Genomic DNA, 19,549 nt, shown 5'->3' with positions numbered 1-19,549 from the left:
GGGCTGCAGGTTCCCCGTCCCTGGCTTAAAGATACTTCCATATAACAGGCATAACAAACACTGCTTTTTCCCCATTCCAGACACCTCAAACTAATAGCTTTTATTTCCATTAACCTGACCACTGGTATAGTGTCAGGGATGGGGAACCCCTGGCGCCCCAGATGTTGCTGGACTCCAGCTCCCATCCTCCATGGTGCTTGCAGGGGCAGATGGGAGTTGGAGTCCCAGCACCATCTCGGGGGCCAAAAGGTTCTGCAGATCCTGATCTAAAGTGATTTGGGCTCTGGAAATGTCAAAGTAAAGCTTCTGTTTCTTAGCGTTCTGCCTCGTTTCTCCACCCACGAGATCCAAGGAAGCTGAATGCTGAAAGATTCAGGGCATGTAAACGAAAGTACTTGGTCACACACCATTGGCAAGGGCTGTGTTACCTCTTAAATTGGCACTCGGGTGGTGCACAGCAAAAAGTTTAAAGCAGAGTTGTTCAACGAATCACATTCATCAAATAAATGTGCGTAGAAGAAAAAGAAATGTTCTAAAGGGAGAAAAGACAATCTTTGTTCTGAGATTATTCATATATATGAGGCATTTCAGGAATGCCTCTCGAAAGATGGCGCTTGCTGTCTTCAATTTTTATATGCATGCATTGAGCATAATAAAAGCGTTTATCTAAACTGGCCTTACTATTTGCTCAGCATTTCTTTTAAGCTTCCAGTCCTATAGACTTTTCTCCCTGTTGCTGGCTTCTGCCTCTTAGGGAAAACCCAATGCTCCACCATCCACATCATAATGTTGACAATGCTCCATGGTAGACATCCGCTGCAGGACAGCTGGGTGGGGCTTGCTCCAAAGACCCAGCAGGCTAAACCTGGGTGGCTGGATTAGACCTGATGTCCAGATGTTCCCCAACCCCTGGTTGCTGGATGCATCCAAAATAATGCTCCACACACAGAGTAGCGGAGGGGAAAATGCTGTATCTTTTATTATGAAAACAAACCCCTTACCAATAGGATCAATGATAATTTTTAAAGCTTCCTGCCGGAGGTTTTGCGATTTGTGGCATGAATGAAGCCCTGGTCAGATCTACCTCAGGGCTGTGAGGTGCCCACAGAGGGATAAAAATGTATAAAGCCCTTCTGGAGCACACCTTGCCATGGTTTTTCTTCCAAGAGCAAAGACACAGGTAACTCTGGAAACTCGCAAGCAAGGCTTCCAGGTGGAAGCGCTCCCTTGTCTGGCTGCAACTGGGCAAAGGTAGCTTCCTAGGCCTCTCCACCTGCTGCTCTGAACACACTCTCAACATACCCCTGACCCTCCCTGCTCCACACCCTCCTTGAGTGTTTATGCCTGGCTGGAATGTGTCCTTGAACTCGGGACTATGTCGCTTGCTTCCCTGGAAGGAGGCTAGAGTGGGGTGTAAGTCTTACAATCATAGAACTGTAGAGTTGGAAGGGACTCTGAGGATCATCGAGTCCAACCTCCTGCAATGCAGGAATATGCAGCTGTCCCTGACGGGGATTGAACCTGCAACCTTGGCATTATCAGCACCTCGTTCTAACCAGCTGTAGAAACTAGCCTACTCCCCCGCTACTTTTACGTCTGGCCCCACTCACCCCTGGCATGCGACTTCCTGATAAATTTACTCAGAAGGGAATTCAGCCCTCCAGCCGGAGAGAATTCCCGCCCTCTTGGGCTACAGCATCAACCAATCAGCAGAGGTACACTGTCTTGGAATATGGGTGCTCCACTTTTCTGAAGTTTTTTTCTGCTTTGGACTCTTTCTGCCAATCAATTCCTCTGCATGGTCCTGGAATCTAGGGCAGGGGTCAGAAAACTTTTTCAGCAGGGGGCCGGTCCACTGTCCTTCAGAGCTTGTGGAGGGCCAGACTATATTTTGAAAAAAAAAAAATGAATGAATTCCTACGCCCCACAAATAACCCAGAGATGTATTTTAAATAAAAGGACACATTCTACTCATGTAAAAGCATGCTGATTCCCGGACCGTCCGCAGGCCGGATTTAGAAGGTGATTGGGCTTTAGTTTGCCTACCCATGGGGCTTAGAAAGGGAATACTAGAAAACTGCAACATGGAGCTTGCCCAGATATCGATTCCATATAAGCAAATATGTTAATCCACCAACGCAAGAAAAACAAAGGGGCAAACAAATTTTATTGCAATGTGAGCAAACTTTTGAGAGTTAAGCTTTATAACACTGAGGTTGTTTTTTTCTTTGTTTGTTGTGCCCTTTCCCAATTAAGTAAAACGTTGCTCATTTTTAAAGCATCTTCCTGGGATTTGATTATTCCCTCTCCCACATTAACAGTGTCCCATTTTGCTTTTTTGGTGTCCATTCCCTCCTTGCAGCCATTGGCTGAGCCCCTGTGAGGTCACAGAGAGGGACTGACCAGCTACAGAACGTTAGCAATAATAAAACTTCTGCTGAGATGATGAACAGGATGTCGGCTGGGCTGTAAGAAAATTCTAGGGAACAGGAATGGCATGAAGCTCTGGGGGGAAAGTGAGTTTTGGAGGCTGGGAAGGCAAAGCACAGAAGCCAGTCTAATCTGTTCAGTGTGTCAGTCTTCTTCAACCAGGCACCTGTGAGATGTTTTGGACTACAGCTGGGGCTGATGAGAGATGGACAGCATCAAGCTGGTGAATGTTGTGGCACATTAATCACATGGAACCCTCTCATGGTCTGCATAGATTGTTTTTATAATTATTTGGTACGTATAACTACAATCCGAAAACACTGGATTCTAGAAGGTGGTTCTTTAAAAAAACCAAACCATTTCCCACTAACCTTTTGAAGCTGTGCTCTGGCTTTTAATTTTTTTTATCAAAAACAAAAATCATTTTGAATGCAACACAAACAAATGGTCTGTGCCGGTTGCACCATGGAGGAAACCTAGAGAATAACTGTGTGAGGTGCCTAAAGATTTCAAGGGTGCCCTCGACTACGTTAATGCCTAGCAGAAAACATAGCAGCTGGCTTGCAGAAGAATACGGTGGTACCTTGGTTCCTGAACGGCTTTGCTCCTGAACAAATTGGCTCCCAAACGCCGCAAACCCGGAAGTAAGTGTTCCGGTTTGCGAAAGTTTTTCAGAAGCCGAACATCCAATGTGGCTTCCGCTTGAGTGCAGGAAGCTCCTGCAGCCAATTGGAAACTGTGCCTTGGTTTTCAAACGGTTTCAGTAGTCGAACGGACTCCCGGAATGGATTAAGTTCAAGAACCAAGGTACCACTGTATCCCCTACCCAGAGCCTTCTGATGCTGAATCAAGGCCCTCAGGGCCATAAACTACGACTGTCAACTTTTGAAGCAGCCTTTTGGTGTACCTTTAAGACAAGCTGTTCTGCAGCAAAGTCCACAGGACCACCGAATTTAACTGCAGGGCATCTGCCCATCTCCACCCACGTAAACCCTGGTCAGACCTGGGCTCCTCCAGGCAAACTGTTTCTTCAGCATTCATTCCAATTTGCTTGCAGAACGCTTACACGGAGGTCAGACTACACCTGGCCTTTACTGAGCATTGGTTCTGCAGATGAATGCCCTACCTGGAGAGGCCGGGAATCAAACCTGAGACCTTCTGCATGTAAAAGCAGATGCTCTACCTCTGAGTTTTGGTCTATTTTCTTAAAGACTAAGTGAGATCCCAGTCCTTCTAAATGAGAGCTGCTTCAACAAAGGCAGCTGCCTCATTCTGTAGCAGACCACTGGTCCGTTGAGCTTAGCATCGTTGACGCTAATTGGAGATGTCAGAAACTGAACCCACACGCTCTGCCACTGAGATGCAGCCCTTCCCATATAGCCCAGAACACTTTTCATAGGATTGTAGAGTCAGAAGGGACCACATGGGTCATCTAGTCCAACCCCCGGCAATGCAGGAACCCTTTGCCCAACATGCAGCTCGAACCTACAATTAAGAGTCTCGTGCCACACAGCCTGCCGTTTGATGAGCTGCAAGTGATAGTTCTGTCCAAGTGTCATTCAGTGGCAGCATTTACAGAACTTCTTCTCAATCCTACGCGTCCGCAGCCTGTTTCTATCACAGTTGGGAATTCTAAGGGTTTCCTCCTTCCTTTCCTTTTCCCCGGACAAAGAATGTTTCCGAGCTCTGCACGGAGCTTCCCGCCCAACTCCTAAGCTTCTACAGGGCTCCCCTCTTGCCCAGATTCGCTGAGGTTTAGGAAAATCAGATACCCCAAGGTGGCTTTCCCTACGCTGTTGATTTTTATGTGGCTCTTCCTGTGCGAGGTGAGGCCCGCCCTCTGGCTGAAGCGCTTCCCGCACTCGGCACACTTGTAAGGCTTCTCCCCCGTGTGGATCCTCACGTGGGTCATAAGGTTACCCTTCTGGCTGAATGTTTTCCCGCAGTCCGAGCACTTGTACGGGTTCTCCCCCGAGTGGATTCTCTTGTGAGCAATGAGGTTCCACTTCCGGTTGAAGCTCCTCCCGCAGTCTGAACATTTGTACGGGGTCTCCCCTCGGTGGATTCTCCGGTGCCCCGCCAGGTACCGCTTTTGGTTGAAACTCTTCCCACACTCGGAGCATTTATATCGCCTGTCCCCCGCGTGGCTCCTCTCGTGTGGGACGAGGAGGCCTGGGCTTGGAGGAAAGGCCGAGGACTTGAGCGGTTTCTCGTCCCTGGCGACCGCTTCCTGCTTAAGGATGCCTTGGCTCGCCCGGAAGCTTCCATTGGTGTCGCTGTGCGGTTTCGCCTCCACACAATCCTGGGCTTTGGGTTCCTTCCTGCGGAAGCCGCCTTCCCAACAGGCTACAGCTCCACCTGTTCTACTTTCGGGGTCCTGCTTGCCTGCCGGTGCCTTGTGACCCAACAACACAGTTCCCTCCTCGTAATTCTGGAAGACCAAGCCGATTCTCATCGATGCATCGTGCGGCTCCACCTGGTCGGAGCCTTCCTGGTGATGAAGGTTATCTCCCACCTGCTTGTCGGCTGCGGAGATAAGAAGAGCTTATTATACAGAGGCAAAATGCTCAGGACTGCAATACCTCAAGGACCACCTCTTTCCATAGGAACCGTCCAAGAGCCTGTGATCGTCAGTTGAGGCCCATATTTGTGTGCCTCCTCCACGAGAGGTCCAGAGGGTGGCAACATGAGAAGGGGCCTTTTATGTGGTGGCTCCCTGTTTGTGGTGTGCTCTCTCTAGGGAGGTTTACCTGGTGCATTCATTATGCATATTTAGGCACCAGGTAAAAATGTTCCTCTTCAGCCAGGACTTTGGCTGATTGACATCCGATGCCCTTTTAAATGTGTTGTAGGAGCGGGGATTACATACATATATAATTTTATTACGGTCAAAGACCAGCTCAAAAAACACAACTGGGACAGCTTTCACAAGAATAAAAAATACATTTAAAACATTGTACAACAACAGTTTAAAGATTAAAATCTGAGATAAATGCAGGGTTTATTGGTTTGTTTTTGTTGTTCTTTTCATTACAGTGGTACTCCACAAGACGAACGCCTCGGAAGAGTTTTTCGTTTTCTTAGCCGCTTCGCAAGACGCATTTCCCTATGGGCTTGCTTCGCAAGACGAAGCTTGCCCTGCAAGCTCCGGGGATAGCGGGGAAGCACAGCGCGCCTTCCCCTCTGTCCCCGGACCTGTTCTGAAGGCTGGCGGCGGGGAGAAGATCGCTTCTCCCCGTTGCCAGCCCCGCAAGCTCCGGGGACAGAGGGGAAGCGCAGCGTGTCTTCCCCGCTGTCCCCGGACCTGGTCTGAAGGCTGGCGGTGGGGAGAAGAGCCCTTCTCCCCACCGCCAGCCCCGCAATCTCCGGGGACAGCGGGGAAGCACAGCGTGTCTTCCCCGCTGTCCCCGGACCTGGTCTGAAGGCGGTCTCCATAGGAACGCATTAATTGATTTTCAATGCATTCCTATGGGAAACCGTGCTTCGCAAGACAAAAAACTCGCAAGAAGAAAAAACTCGCGGAACGAATTAATTTCGTCTTGCGAGGCACCACTGTATGTATTTTGTGTTTTTTATATCGTAATTTTACGTTTTCTACAGATGAAAGGATGAATAATAATAACAATAATAATAATAATAATACACTTCTTTTGCCACTGGCACCACCCACCCCTGGCATGCGGGTCTCAAGAGGTTGCCCAGGAGAGAGTTCAAACCCCCAGGCTGGAAAAGTTTTCCCACCCCCTGATCAAACCATGAGGTGTTCACCATTACTGAGTTGGTTTTCCTCCTTGCTCTGATCCTGCTTGGCTATTCTGCAGAGCTGCCTGTTCCAAGTGTTGGACAGGATCTGGTCCACTTCGGAGGAATTCACAGCCACCTCCGCAAAAGGTGCTGGCAGCTGAAAGAGAGCGGGGAGACGGATGGACAGACATTAAGAACATAAATTAAAAACCTAAGAACACAGCTAGATACCAGGTCAATGGCCCATCTAAGCCCAGCATCCTGTTCTCCCCAGATGCCTGTGGGAAACCAGCAAGCAGGATTCGAACACAAGAGCCCTCTGCCTCTCCTCCTTACATCCGGCGGTATGTGAATAATAATGAAGTGATATTTAGAATTGTCACATTGTTGCTCCTTCGGCTACACTGGTGTTTGCGGACACTGTTGAGGCCACATTTGGGAAAGCAAATATTTTATGTGTGGCGCCTTCACCACCACAGCCATTATTTGCCTGCCCACCCCCACTCCCTGGTGGCCATCAGGCTGTTAATAAATGAGATGGGGAACTAGATGATGATGCTAACTCACATTTTGCCTTTTACGTGTGAGTGTTACTTTAATACAGTGGTACCTCGGGTTACATACGCTTCAGGTTACAGACGCTTCAGGTTACAGACGCTTCAGGTTACACACTCCACTAACCCAGAAACAGTGCTTCAGGTTAAGAACTTTGCTTCAGGATGAGAACAGAAATTGTGCTCTGGCGGCGCGGCGGCAGCAGGAGGCCCCATTAGCTAAAGTGGTCTTCAGGTTAAGAACAGTTTCAGGTTAAGAACAGACCTCCAGAACGAATTAAGTACTTAACGCGAGGTACCACTGTAGTAATAATGGCAACACTAGAAGAGGGCCTTTTCTGCGGTGGCTCCCTGTTTGTGGAATGCTCTCCCAAGGGAGACTCGCCTGGTGCCTTCCTTACATATCTTTAGGTGGCAGCAGGGGTGCCAACTTGAATAAAATATTGGAGGGGGGTGCCAGGTAAGCTCTGCTCTGCATAATCGATTACAAAACATGGCACACACACACACCATTTGAATGGCAATGCCCATCAACTTTGGGGGGGCCCGGACCCCTGAAATATTTTATGGGCGGCCAAAAAGACCTTGGCTCCTAGAAGTTGGCTCCTATGGGCACCAGACAAAACATTTATCTCTCATCAGGCCTTTGGCTTTTAACTATCTATGGCCTTTACGGGAGGGATGTTTCATTGTATTGCTTAAAATGCTGAAAGCTGCTTTGAGTTTCTACGGCAAAAAATCAACCGATAAATTTAATAAATAAAGATACAGTGGTACCTCATGTTGAGTACTTAATTCGTTCCGCAAGTCCGTACTTAACCTGAAACCGTTCTTAACCTGAAGCACCACTTTAGCTAATGGGGCCTCCTGCTGCTGCCGTGCTGCCGGAGCACGATTTTTGTTCTCATCCTGAAGCAAAGATCTTAACCTGAAGCACTATTTCTGGGTTAGCGGAGTCTGTAACCTGAAGCGTATGTAACCTGAGTTACCACTGTAAACAAAATCAAGCAACACACAAAGTAGATCACCTCCAAACCCAACCCACACTCCTTCTTGCGATCTGCCCGCCATCGAGGCCTCTCACCTGCTGCCCGCATCTCTTGCCGTTTTGCCGCCCCGTCAGGAAGCCTTCTGCCAGGGCCACTGCCTGGGCGCAGCTCTCCGGCTCGCTCTCGCGTACCCAGCTCTGCATCTCCAGGGGCAGGATGATCAGGAACTGCTCCAGGATCAGCAGCTCCAGGATCTGCTCCTTGGTGTGTCCCTCAGGCCTCAGCCACTGGCGGCAAAGCTCCCGGAGCCTTTGGCAAACCTCGCGGGGCCCTTTGGCCTCCTGGTAGCAGAAGTGGCGGAAGCGCTGGCGCCTTGTCTCCGGCCGCAGGGCCCCCTCGCTCGCGGCCTCCTCCTTCACCTTCATGAAGGAGTCCAGGCTTCGGTAGACCTTCTGGGCTTCCCCACCGAGGCCTGGCACAGCCTGGGTCACCCATCCACCCTTTGGCCACTGCGCGGCATTGGCGACACCTTGGAATGAGGCCTGGATCTCCTTGGCCTCCTCCCCGGAGGCAGGATGAGGCTGCGATCTGGAGTCTGGGGCCTGCACGCTCTGCAAGAACTGCTGCCACTGGGTCTCCCATTGCTGCTGCATCAGCCCTTCCTCTGGCTCCCGCTTAATCTGTGGTGGGAGATCTTTGCTCACGAAGGTCCTGATGCTCCCCAAATGGACCACTTGCGGGACTCTCTTTCCTTCCCCCTGCATCCCCTGCCACAATCTGGAGCCGGCCGTGTCCTGCTCTTCCATTATCAGAGGCTCTGGGGTGCCTGCAGCTAGCTGCGTTCCCCTGCTTCTCTTTCAAACTATTCCAGTCTCCCGCTTCCAACGCAGGACAGCCTCCGATGTCTTAACCCTCTAGAGATAAGGGGCTTCTCTTGGAGTCACAATCGAGGGTCTCCTGTCTGGTTCTCAGGTAGGAATATGGGCTTCTCCTAAACAAGAAGAGAGACAAAGGCAGGGTGTGTGAGAGAGGGGGGGGGGCAGAATAAGAATGGTAAATAGTAAGCCCCATGGGGCAATGATAGCTGCAGAGCAAAATAATGTAAGAAATGGATTTGTAAAGACTTTGTTTTTCTGGCTAAAGTGTTTGTAAAAGCTGAAAATCAAAAATTAAAATTAAGAAAGAAAGAAGAGTCCTGCTCTGATTTACAACACATTAAAACATCAAATAAAACAATCCAGAGCAGGCATAGGCAAACTCCGGCCCTCCAGATGTTTGGGACTACAATTCCCATTATCCCTGACCACTGTTCCTGTTAGCTAGGGATGATGGGAATTGTAGTCCCAAACATCTGGGGGGCCGGAGTTTGCCTATGCCCGATTCAGAGTAAAACAAATTCCAGCTTCAAGGAAAGTATTTCAGATCCTTCTCTAAATGGCATTTTGTTTTGCCCATATTTATTTACCAACTTAATTTATAGATCTGCCCCATAGCAGAAGTTCTCCAGGGAGCCAGGGTGTTGTTGTGGATAGAGCAGTGTTTCCCAAACTTAGGTTTCCAGCTGCTTTCAAACTACAGTTCCCATCATCCCTGACCACTGGTCTTGCCAGCTAGGGATGATCCTGAAGCTGAGGCTCCAGTACTTTGGCCACCTCATGAGAAGAGAAGACTCCCTGGAAAAGACCCTGATGTTGGGAAAGATGGAGGGCACAAGGAGAAGGGGACGACAGAGGACGAGATGGTTGGACAGTGTTCTCGAAGCTACCAGCATGAGTTTGACCAAACTGCGGGAGGCAGTGGAAGACAGAAGTGCCTGGCGTGCTCTGGTCCATGGGGTCACGAAGAGTCGGACACGACTAAACGACTAAACAATAACAACAACCCTTACTAGCAAGAAGCCACAGATTTGGAGGTCAGACCCAAGCGAAATTGAAGTGCCAGGGTTTTGTGTTCCTCCCGTATTGTTGCATCTCTCAGCAGGCTGTTCTCCTCTCTCCCCCTCTCCCCTTGCAAAAGTGGTTTTGCCCTTTTGCAGCCCAGGGTTCCCTTTGCAGCAGCTGCTGCTGTTACTTTGTGTCCCCTTGGAAATTATTTCTCAGCTTTCAATGCCCACCGCCCCCCACTTTTTGCACTCACCTCTCCTTGGCTGGCTTAGCAATGCTCTCTGCACTGTGCATGGCCCATGAATAAGGGCACTTCTGATCCAGACTCACTCAGCAGCCTGATAAATATATATTTATATTTTATTTATTTATTTTTTTAAGCCAGTTTCCCACCAGGGCTCTCTTAGAAAGTGGGGTGGGGGGGGAGGAAGTGGCTTCGCAATTCCTGATACTTCCCTTCTGACATTGCCAGGCGCTGCTAGGAATCGCGGTTGCACTCGGTAGATTTAACCTTTTCCAAACAGGCCTGGGCTGCTTTTCTGTGAGCTTTCTCGGGCAAGAACAGGGCTGGGGAATCCTGCGGGTCGTCAGATGTTGCTTGGACTACACCTCCCAGAATTCCTGGCCATTGGTGCATTCCTGCTGGAGGCTGATGGGAGTTGTAGTTCATTAACACCTGGAGGGCCACTGGAAAGAGCTGTTCTTGGGCTTCTATCCCTCCCTGCATCTGTATCGGATTCGAAATTGTTTTTGGAGATGAAAGTGTTTTTTACATATATATTTTTAATCATTGTCAAATCAAATCAATCTTTACTACTGTCCAGAGACCCAACAATTAATCATTGTAATGATTGTAATGTTTGAATATAAAAATGTGCCATTGTTTTTATTGCTTCTTCTTCTTATTATTATTATTATTATTACAGTGGTACCTCGGGTTACGTACGCTTCAGGTTACATACACTTCAGGTTACAGACTCCGCTAACCCAGAAATAGTGCTTCAGGTTAAGAACTTTGCTTAACCTGAAATCGTGCTCTGGCGGCGTGGTGGCAGCAGGAGGCCCCATTAGCTAAAGTTTCAGGTTAAGAACGGATGTCTGGAACAAATTAAGTACTTAACCCAAGGTACCACTGTATTATTATTTCCCAACTTCATTTGAATGAATTTAAACCAGCTGCCACCCTGCAAAAGGAGTATGTCAAAACTCCTGAGAAGACTATTCTGACAGAGCTACAATTCTCAAGGTTTCCTGTGAAGAGATATTGTTACACCACTCTGAGAGTTGTAGCTCTGCGATGGGACTAGGACATCTCCTGACAATTCCCAGCACCCTTAACAGCTCCCAGGATTATTTGGGGGAAGACACGGCTGTTCCAAGTGACATCACAGTGCTTTAAACGTATGGTGTGAATGTGGCCTGTATCTTCTCTGCTACCCAGCATCTTAAATCATGACTGAAGTCATCAACTTTGCCTTCCCACAAGGAGAGCACTTACACACCACGTTTCCTTCTGTGTGGGATCATTCTTGTGGGGTGAGGCTCTGGCTTTGCTGAATCCATTCTCTTCTTCCTATGCCCCCATTCTGCCTGAGTTTGGGCAGGTGGTTGGGAAGGACGGGGTCTTTTTGAGTGTGGCACCATTCGCTGTGTAATGCCCTCCCAAGAGAAACAGATGTAGCTATGCCACTGCTCACTGTCCATCACACAGGCTTTTTCAGAACATTTTGGGGATGAGCAACAGCATTCACTGCTTTTGCTCACCGATACGGAGGGGTTGACTGCTGCATAGTTATTTCTGTAAGATTAGTTTCTTTTAAAAGCTTTAATTGTTGACAATTACTTCTTTTAGTTGCCTTGATTCCCACACTCCCCACCCCCAAGGAAAGGCATTTCTTGATATACCCTAAATATATAAGATAAAATTTACTGACGCTTTCAAGGCACAAGCTGCGCAACCAGTGTTATAACCTTTTTCCAGTCCTGTGTGGATTTTTTGGGGGGGAGGGGGAAGAATTTTTATTTGATTTTACAAATTCATTCACATTCAAATTCACAGATAATAAAAAATACACAAGATTCTTCCGAATCTCAAGACCTCCCCACTCCCCTCTGTGGGTTCTTTAGTTAACTTTTTCAACTGCATACTATAAGTCCTCCTAATTTTCAGCCCTCCATTGTATCCAAAGTCTATATAACATTACAAGAGTTATTTAAGACCTGCCAAAGTGTTCAAGTGTTTACAGTGGTCTGTCAAGTATAGTATAATTCTCTCCCGTTTTTGTTGAAGTTTCAATCCTCCTGGTTTCTGATTTCCCCCGTCATTTTTGCCATCTCTCCATAAGCCAATAGTTTGCTCTGCCAGTCCACCCTGGTAGGAACCTTGCTTTCTTTCCAATCTTGGGCGAGCAGCATTCTTGCCGCTGTTGTAGCATACATAAACAGTGTTCTTGGTATCTCTGCACCTACAATTCCTAACAAAAAGGCTTCTGGTTTTTTAACAAACATTATTTTAAACATTTTTTTCAGTTCATTGTATATCATTTCCCAGAATTCCTTTATTACTTTACAATTCCACCACATATGGTAAAAGGTGCTTTCCTTTTCTTTACATTTCTAGCAAATATTTGAGCTTGTCCTATACATTGTTGCTAATTTGCTTGGAGTTAAATACCAGTGGTACATCATTTTCATATAGTTTTCTTTTATTGTATAACACGCTGTGAATTTCAAATCCTCTCTACATAGTTTTTCCCACGCTGAAAGCTGTATGTTGTATCCAAAATTCCTTGCCCATTGTATCATAACCAGTTTAACTTCTTCATCTTTAGTAAACCATTCCAATAATAATTTATACATTTTAGAGAGTAATTTCACATTATTCTCCAACAATACTCTCTCAGACTTCGATATTTCATTAGAAAATCCCTTTCTTTTATCTGTTTTAAAAACATCTCTTTAACTGGTGATACAGTGGTGCCTCACAAGACGAAATTAATTCGTTCTGCGAGTTTTTTCGTCTTGCGAATTTTTCGTCTTGCGAAGCACGGTTTCCCATAGGAATCACCAAAGTCTTCAAAAACCTCAAAAAAGGCTACCACACCGTGTGCTATGAGTTGCTCCTCGAAGTCAAGTCGCAACTGCACCTCTTCAAGCAATGCACCCTGGGTATTAACGGTTTTAAGAAAAAGGAAACAAACAAACTTGCAAGACGTTTTCGTCTTGCGCAGCAAGCCCATAGGGAAATTCGTCTTGCGAAGCAACTCAAAAAACGGAAAACTCTTTCGTCTTGCGAGTTTTTCGTCTTGCGAGGCATTTGTCTTGCGAGGTACCACTGTACTGTAACCAATCTGTTAAAAGATCTCTTATATCCTCAATTTTTTAAAATTTCAACTGGTGCTCTTCTTCTACTAATAATTCCTTATATGTTGCCCAACCCTTTCTCATATTCAATTTTTTCACATAAATCACTTCTAGAGGGGAGAGCCACCATGGTGTTTTCTGCTCCAAGAGATTTTTGTATTTCTCCCTTACGACATATAGTGACTTTCTTACTAAGAGGTTCAGGAAATCTCTGTGTACTTTGACTTTTTCATACCATAAATATGAATGCAACCAAATCTATTATCGTGACCCTCCAAATCTAAAGTATCTGTATTTTGTAATGTTATCCATTCTCGGGGCCAGCAAAAGCAGGACACCTCATAATATAACCTTAAATCTGGCAGGGAAAAGCCGCCACTATCCTTAGAATCTATTAATAATTTGTGTTTTATTCTTGGCTTCTTCCCCTGCCAGATAAATTTTGAAATATCTACTGTACTGTGTGGATTTTCTCGTGTGCACAAAGGTCTGACTTCCGAACGAATGTTTTCCCACAGAGGGCGCACTTGTATGGCTTCTCCCTCATGTGTATTATCTCGTGTTTTACAAGTTTGGACTTTATAGGGAAGCTTTTCCCGCATTGCAGGCACTCATACGGCTTCTCCCCTCTGTGCTTCCTCACGTGGTTGTTCAGGTAACGCTTTTTGTCGAAGCTCTTCCCGCAGTCTGAGCACTTGTACGGTGTCTCCAGTGTGTGCAGCCTGACGTGTTCCTGGAAGACTGAACAATTGTCAAAGTTTTTGCCACAGTGAGAGCACGTGTACAGAGATTCTCCTGTGTGGATTCTCATGTGCTGCATGGAGCCTGAACTGCAAGTGAAGTTTTTCCCACCATTAGAGTAATTATACATGTTCCACAATCCTGTGTGGGTTCTCTCATGTGCAAGAAGGCCCTGCGTCTGAATGAAACTGTTTCCACAATAGAATGACAGGTACGGCTTCTCTCTGATGTGAATGCTCTGCTGTACCATAAGGTCTGAGCTCCGTTCAAAGTCTCTTCGACAGACAGACGATGCTTTTTGTACCTCACTACACTCTATTATTTGTGATTCAGCGGATTCTCTCTCCTCTCTGCTAACTTCTGCATAGAAAGTGGATTTTTCCACCAGACCACTCTCATAGTTTCTCTCTTGATCATTCAACAGCCCTGGCTGATTCTCAAACATTATTCGCTTTTGATGGTCATGGAAATCCTCATCTTTTCCCAAACAGGCATTGCTTGCTTCTCCTTGCACAGAACCTTCCTGGTGCAGGCTATTTGTCTCATCCTCCAATACCCGCTCATTACCTGTAGGAATAAAAAAATCCCAGAGAATCTTATCTGTTCTGGAGTGATTATTCCAAACAGAAAATCAACAGAGTTTAGTATCAAAGCTGTTGCAGGCAGAATATGTGAGAATATTCTCTTTCCCCCCTCATAATATGAGAATTAAAATCTTCCACTGAAATTGTGTAGTCTTAGCTTCAGCGCAGACAATAGAAAGCACTTCTAATTAAATTTTAAAACTACTAGACAAGGCAATGGCTGCTGGCTTAGTTTATGGGAGTCTTCTGTTTTTTTTTAAGGATTAGAGAAATTCATAGAAAACAGGTCGGTCATGTTGTACTGGATCTCTCTAGTCAAATATTGTCCAGCTCTGAATATCAGATGCTAGAGTAAAAAAACAACAACCCAGAAAATAGAGGGCTGAGGCCTATAAGCCCAGCTTGAGGAAAGGTAACAACTTTTAGGACTTTTTAGTTTAGAAGAAAGAGGAGTAAGGGAAGGGATGTGATTGTGATATGGAGAAAGTAAACAGAGACATTTTCCACCTTATCTCATAATACTAGAACCTGGAGACATCCAATGAAATTGAACAAGGGCTTGTGGCAGTGAGGGGGTTGAGTGACAAGGGAAGCGTCGTGGTGAGGGAGAACTGTGGACAGGGGTGCCAACTTTAATAAAATATTGGGGGGGTTTAGGTAAGCCCCACCCCACATAATAGATGCAGTGCACTTATTCCATTTGAATGGCAACACCCGTCAACTTGGGGGGGACTCCCCTCAAATTCGCCTTAAGGGTGAAGACAACCTGTCAGAAGTTGCAGCGCCTGCTGTGGCTGTAGGGACCAATGTGGGATAATGATAATAATAACGATGACAGACAAGTGCATATTTGCCAGAGAGGGGGAAAAGGAGTGAGAGGAGAAACTGCCTCATGAAAACCTGAGCATGGTGAATCCTTACTCGGCAATCTCGTCACTTCACTCTGCCTGTCCGCGGCTTCTCTGAAGACCTGCCCAGCCCAGGTGTCCCGTGGCAGAAGCTGGCCTGTCTCAGAAGGATCCGCAGCCATCACCGCAAAAGGCACAGGTACCTGAAACAGCAGTGAGGAAGATCATGAATGGAAGAGGCCATATGGCTTCCGCCAGCCTGAAGCTGGATAACAAGTACAATGGTACCTCGGGTTAAGAACTTAATTCATTCTGGAGGTCCGTTCTTAACCTGAAACTATTCTTAACCTGCGGTACTTCTTTAGCTAATGGGGCCTCCCACTGCCACCGCAGTGCGATTTCTGTTCTCATCCTGAAGCAAAGTTCTTAACCCGAGGTACTATTTCTGGGTTAGCAGAGTCTGTAAGCTGAAGCGTCTGTAACCCCAGGTACCACTGTAATGGTCCAAAGGAACCTGACACGACATACACTTTCTGGCCACCAAGATCTGGGCTAGAGCAAATCCCTCCAAATACATTAATTTCCATGGGTTACTTAACACCCAGACACTTGAAATAGCAAATTACCGTATTGGCTTGAATATAAGCCGCACCTGCAAATAAGCCACACCTTGAAAATTCAGTGGCTTAGAGGAGGCTTGGAAGCAGCGGACGGGATGCGCCACGTTGCCCCCGGGCCGCTCTTGGGGGGGGGAGCTGGGCCGCTTTGCCAGCAGCCTCTGCCCCTACCCCCCTTCATTCCAATGGCTCGGGGGAGGCTTGGGAGCGGCGGGCGGGCTGGGTGCCATTGTCCTGCGCTCCTGGGCTGCTTCGGGGGGGGGGACTGCACCACTTTGCTGGCAGCGAAAGGTCGCGAATATAAGCCGTACTTGTCTTTTTACGATCAGAATCGGGGGGGGGGGAGTGCAGCTTATATTCGGGCCAATACGGTAATCGGTGGAAATCCATTTCAGCACCATATCATAGACACCATATGCCAGCAGGTGAAGAACTGGATGTGTCCAGCAGTCTGGATACTTATCTCCTCCTCCCACCCCACAGGCGAAATTTGACAGGTAGGCGGGGCTGCCCACTTGTCAATCCCTCGACATCACAGTGACATGATGAGGCGCCCACACATGCAGCCATGTGCGAGCTCTAACAACCAGGTGATCGTTATTTGCAAACACTCACCATTAGCTGACCACAGGCCCAATGGAGAGTCCTGGAAGGTCTAAATCAGGCATCCCCAAAATCAGCCCTCCAGATGTTTTGGGACTAAAATTCCCATCATCCCTGACCACTGGTCCTGTTAGCTAGGGATGGTGGGAGTTGTAGTCCCAAAACATCTGGAGGGCCGAGATTGAGGAAGCCTGGTCCAAATTAGGCATCCCCAAACTCGGCCCTCCAGACGTTTTGGGACTACAAATCCCATCATCCCTGAACACTGGTCCTGTTAGCTAGGGATGATGGGAGTTGTAGTCCCAAAACATCTGGAGGGCCGAGTTTCGGGGTGCCTGGTCTAAATGAACCTGCCAGAGAGAGCTTCCCCACTGCTGCTGTACACTTTCAGAATTTCTCACCTTCTGTTCTGGTCCCTCCATCTCGTCCTGCCCCAAGAGGAATCCCTCTGCCAGGGCCACCGCCTGGGCGCAGGTCTCCGGCTTTCGCTCCCTGACCCAGCTCTGCATGTCTCCCGGCAGGATGCTCAGGAGCTGCTCCAAGATCAGCAGCTCCAGAATCTCATCCTTCGTGTGCCTCTCGATTTTCAGCCACTGGCCACAAAGCTCTCGGAGCCGGCCATAAACGCCTCTCGGACCCTCCGCCTCCCGATAGCGGAGTTGCCTGAAGTGCTGCCGCTGCTTCTCCCTCGCAATGGCCTCCCCTTCCAAGATGGCCGCCTTCACCTTCCTGTAGTCTCCCTTGTCCTGGGCACTGAGGCCGCTGAAGGCCTGCTCAGGCTCTCCGCTGAGAGCCGGCAGGAGGAGGGCCACCCACTTGTCCCGAGGCCACCGGCAGGCTGAGGCTACTTGCTCAAAGGAGGCCAAGAAGGCCTTAGCATTTTCCCATGGGGAGGGCTCCTCAGATATCTGTAGGTTCCTGCATCCTGAGTTGGGGGCCTGCAGCATTCTCAGAAACTCCTGCAACTGGGCTTCCCAGCGTTCCAGCGCCCCTTCTTCTGGCTCACGTTTTATATAATGGGAAGGTGCTCCAATAAGGAACTGCCCTGTGCCCCTGTGGTGTGGGGCTTTTGCTACACCTTCCATTTCTTCCCATGCTTTGGAGCCTGTCATGTTCCGCATGTCCATTTTGAGAACCGGACTGCCCCTTTCTCCTCCTCCTCTCGCTTTCTCTCCTGTCTCTTGTCAAAAATGGAGGCAGTCAAAGACCCTCAAGGGGGTCTGCAAAATCAGTAGAAGTGGTTTATTTCTAAGCGACGGCCAGAAATTCCCGAGCCAAGCCAGCGAGGGAGGCTCTTCCTCCTAACAGCAAGAAACAAAAATAAGTAAGAGGAAGCAGTGCTGATTTTTTGCTTGTCACTTTGTCAATGTTGTCAATATTGTTTTACAGATTATGACTGCTGTAGTACCGTATTTTTTGCTCTATAAGACTCACTTTTTCCCTCCTAAAAAGTAAGGGGAAATGTGTGCCCGTCTTATGGAGCGAATGCAGGCTGCGCAGCTATCCCAGAAGCCAGAACAGCAAGAGGGATTGCTACTTTCACTGCGCAGCAATCCCTCTTGCTGTTTTGGCTTCTGAGATTCAGAATATTTTTTTTCTTGTTTTCCTCCTCCAAAAACTAGGTGCGTCTTGTGGTCTGGTGCGTCTTATAGAGCGAAAAATACGGTACTTTGTGAATCCTTTTGCTGCCATTATGCTGTTTTCTTCGGGGGAGGGTGTTAATAGTGTTTTATATATTGTAATTGTCTTACTGATTATTTGTAATTCTTTTGCTGGTGGTTTGTTATTCATTCTATATGGCACGTATTTGTGATATTCTGTTGTGTTATTGTTACTTATCTATCCATGGGATAGCTCAGCATGAGACTCTTAAATCTCAGGGTTGTGGGTTCGAGCTCCACACTGGGCAAAAAGATTCCTGCATTGCAAGGGGTTGGGCGAGATGACCTTCATGCATAGCAGTCAACCTTCCCTTTTTTTGTGGGAAATTCCCTTATTCCAGCGCTGTTTCCCGCTGCTTCCTACTGCTATCCCAGATTGTTAGCTATCCTGTAGACTGTCTCTGGGACAGGTGAGGCTGCTGATTCCTTATTTTCAAATCTGAAAGTTGACAGCTATGCCCTAGTGGTGCCTTCCAGCTGATTCATTTGAACGAAAAGTGGCATAGAATTATAACAAATCAAATCAATTGAAGAGGAGGAGGACCTGGCTATAGCACTGAGACTGACCTGAAAGTGGCCCAGGATTAGACAAATTCAGGGAGGTAAAGGCTACAAGCTATGAGGACCATTCTCTGCCTCCGTGCCCTGAGGCAAGAAATGCTGGGGGGAGTGGCTTATGAGCTCAGGTCCTGCTTAAGCGCTTTCCAAGAGGCATCTGACTGGCCACAAGGTGCTGGACTAGATGGGCCACTGCTCTGATCCAGAAGGGCTACTCTTGTGTTCCGTAGAACCTCCAAGTCCAGAAGCAAGCTACCTTTGAGATCCTGATGAGAAACAGCTTAGCTTTTAAAGGTGAACTGCCTTTTAGCCTACTCTGCCCACCTCCAGCTCAGAGTCCACGTTATTATTATTATTTTTTGAAGCAGGGTTTCTCCTACTTTACGTGCAATTTTTTTTCTTCTCTGCAGCACTCTGGAACTAATAATAATAATAATAATAATAATAATAATAATAATAGTAATAATAATACAACTCACCTCTCCCTATAAGCTAAGCAGTGCACCACGAATTTGCCTGGGCAGCACCTGCTGCAGTTCCACAGTTCTTTGACAAAGAAGGGAGGAGGAGGAAATTTCAAAAGTCAGATTCCCACCAGGAAGAGGAGGGAAGAAAGGGCACCAGAAATGACGTGTGCTGTGTCGCACAGCACGTTTCTTCCATAACAAAGAAAAAGGATTCCTTCTTCCCTTCCTCGCCTCCCCCACAATTTCCTTTCTAGGGCTCAGACCAGAACTCGATAGGTTTAACCCTTTGGGTGCATCTCTCAACTTAAAAAAAAAATGCCCCTCTGTGATTTGCTACAGAACTGGATTATGTTTTGCTATGAAAAGCTGTGCCCAGGGCTACATACATACCATGCATTTAAGACACATTTAAAGCACATTCAACACACACACCCAATCCTCGGAACTGTAGTTTACCCCTTCATGGAGCTACAATCCCCAGCACCCTTAGCAAACTACCGTTCCCAT

At 47.4% G+C, this 19,549-nt stretch overlaps 2 protein-coding genes across 4 annotated transcripts; both read right to left on the bottom strand.

Annotated features, from left to right (window-relative positions):
• Nucleotides 1–2,147: 2,147 nt before the first annotated feature.
• LOC128409236 (zinc finger and SCAN domain-containing protein 23-like) lies at nucleotides 2,148–10,260 on the bottom strand. The gene is made up of 4 exons (XM_053379547.1): nucleotides 9,854–10,260; nucleotides 7,813–8,708; nucleotides 6,199–6,331; nucleotides 2,148–4,956 (listed from the first exon to the last, which is right to left on the bottom strand). The coding sequence occupies exons 2-4, from the start codon at nucleotides 8,521–8,523 to the stop codon at nucleotides 4,142–4,144; spliced, it is 1,659 nt and encodes a 552-aa protein (XP_053235522.1). The 5' UTR covers nucleotides 8,524–8,708; nucleotides 9,854–10,260; the 3' UTR covers nucleotides 2,148–4,141.
• Nucleotides 10,261–12,943: 2,683 nt separating this feature from the next.
• On the bottom strand, nucleotides 12,944–19,200 carry LOC128408697 (zinc finger and SCAN domain-containing protein 31-like). Of its 3 annotated transcripts, none has more exons than XM_053378701.1 (4): nucleotides 19,055–19,200; nucleotides 16,758–17,657; nucleotides 15,189–15,339; nucleotides 12,944–14,271 (listed from the first exon to the last, which is right to left on the bottom strand). In XM_053378701.1, exons 2-4 carry the CDS (start codon nucleotides 17,481–17,483, stop codon nucleotides 13,415–13,417), a joined length of 1,734 nt encoding a protein of 577 aa, XP_053234676.1. In that variant the 5' UTR covers nucleotides 17,484–17,657; nucleotides 19,055–19,200; the 3' UTR covers nucleotides 12,944–13,414. The 3 variants fall into 3 exon arrangements, with proteins under 3 accessions (XP_053234676.1, XP_053234678.1, XP_053234677.1); XM_053378703.1 differs by having other exon boundaries at nucleotides 15,210–15,339; nucleotides 19,055–19,199; XM_053378702.1 differs by lacking the exon at nucleotides 19,055–19,200 and adding an exon at nucleotides 18,585–18,914.
• Between the last annotated feature and the right edge of the window lie 349 nt (nucleotides 19,201–19,549).

Source organism: Podarcis raffonei, chromosome 2, assembly GCF_027172205.1.
Source record: "Podarcis raffonei isolate rPodRaf1 chromosome 2, rPodRaf1.pri, whole genome shotgun sequence".
Lineage (NCBI taxonomy): Eukaryota > Metazoa > Chordata > Lepidosauria > Squamata > Lacertidae > Podarcis > Podarcis raffonei.
Note: the sequence above shows the minus strand (reverse complement) of the source record. Positions and strands in the feature narration are given on the sequence as shown.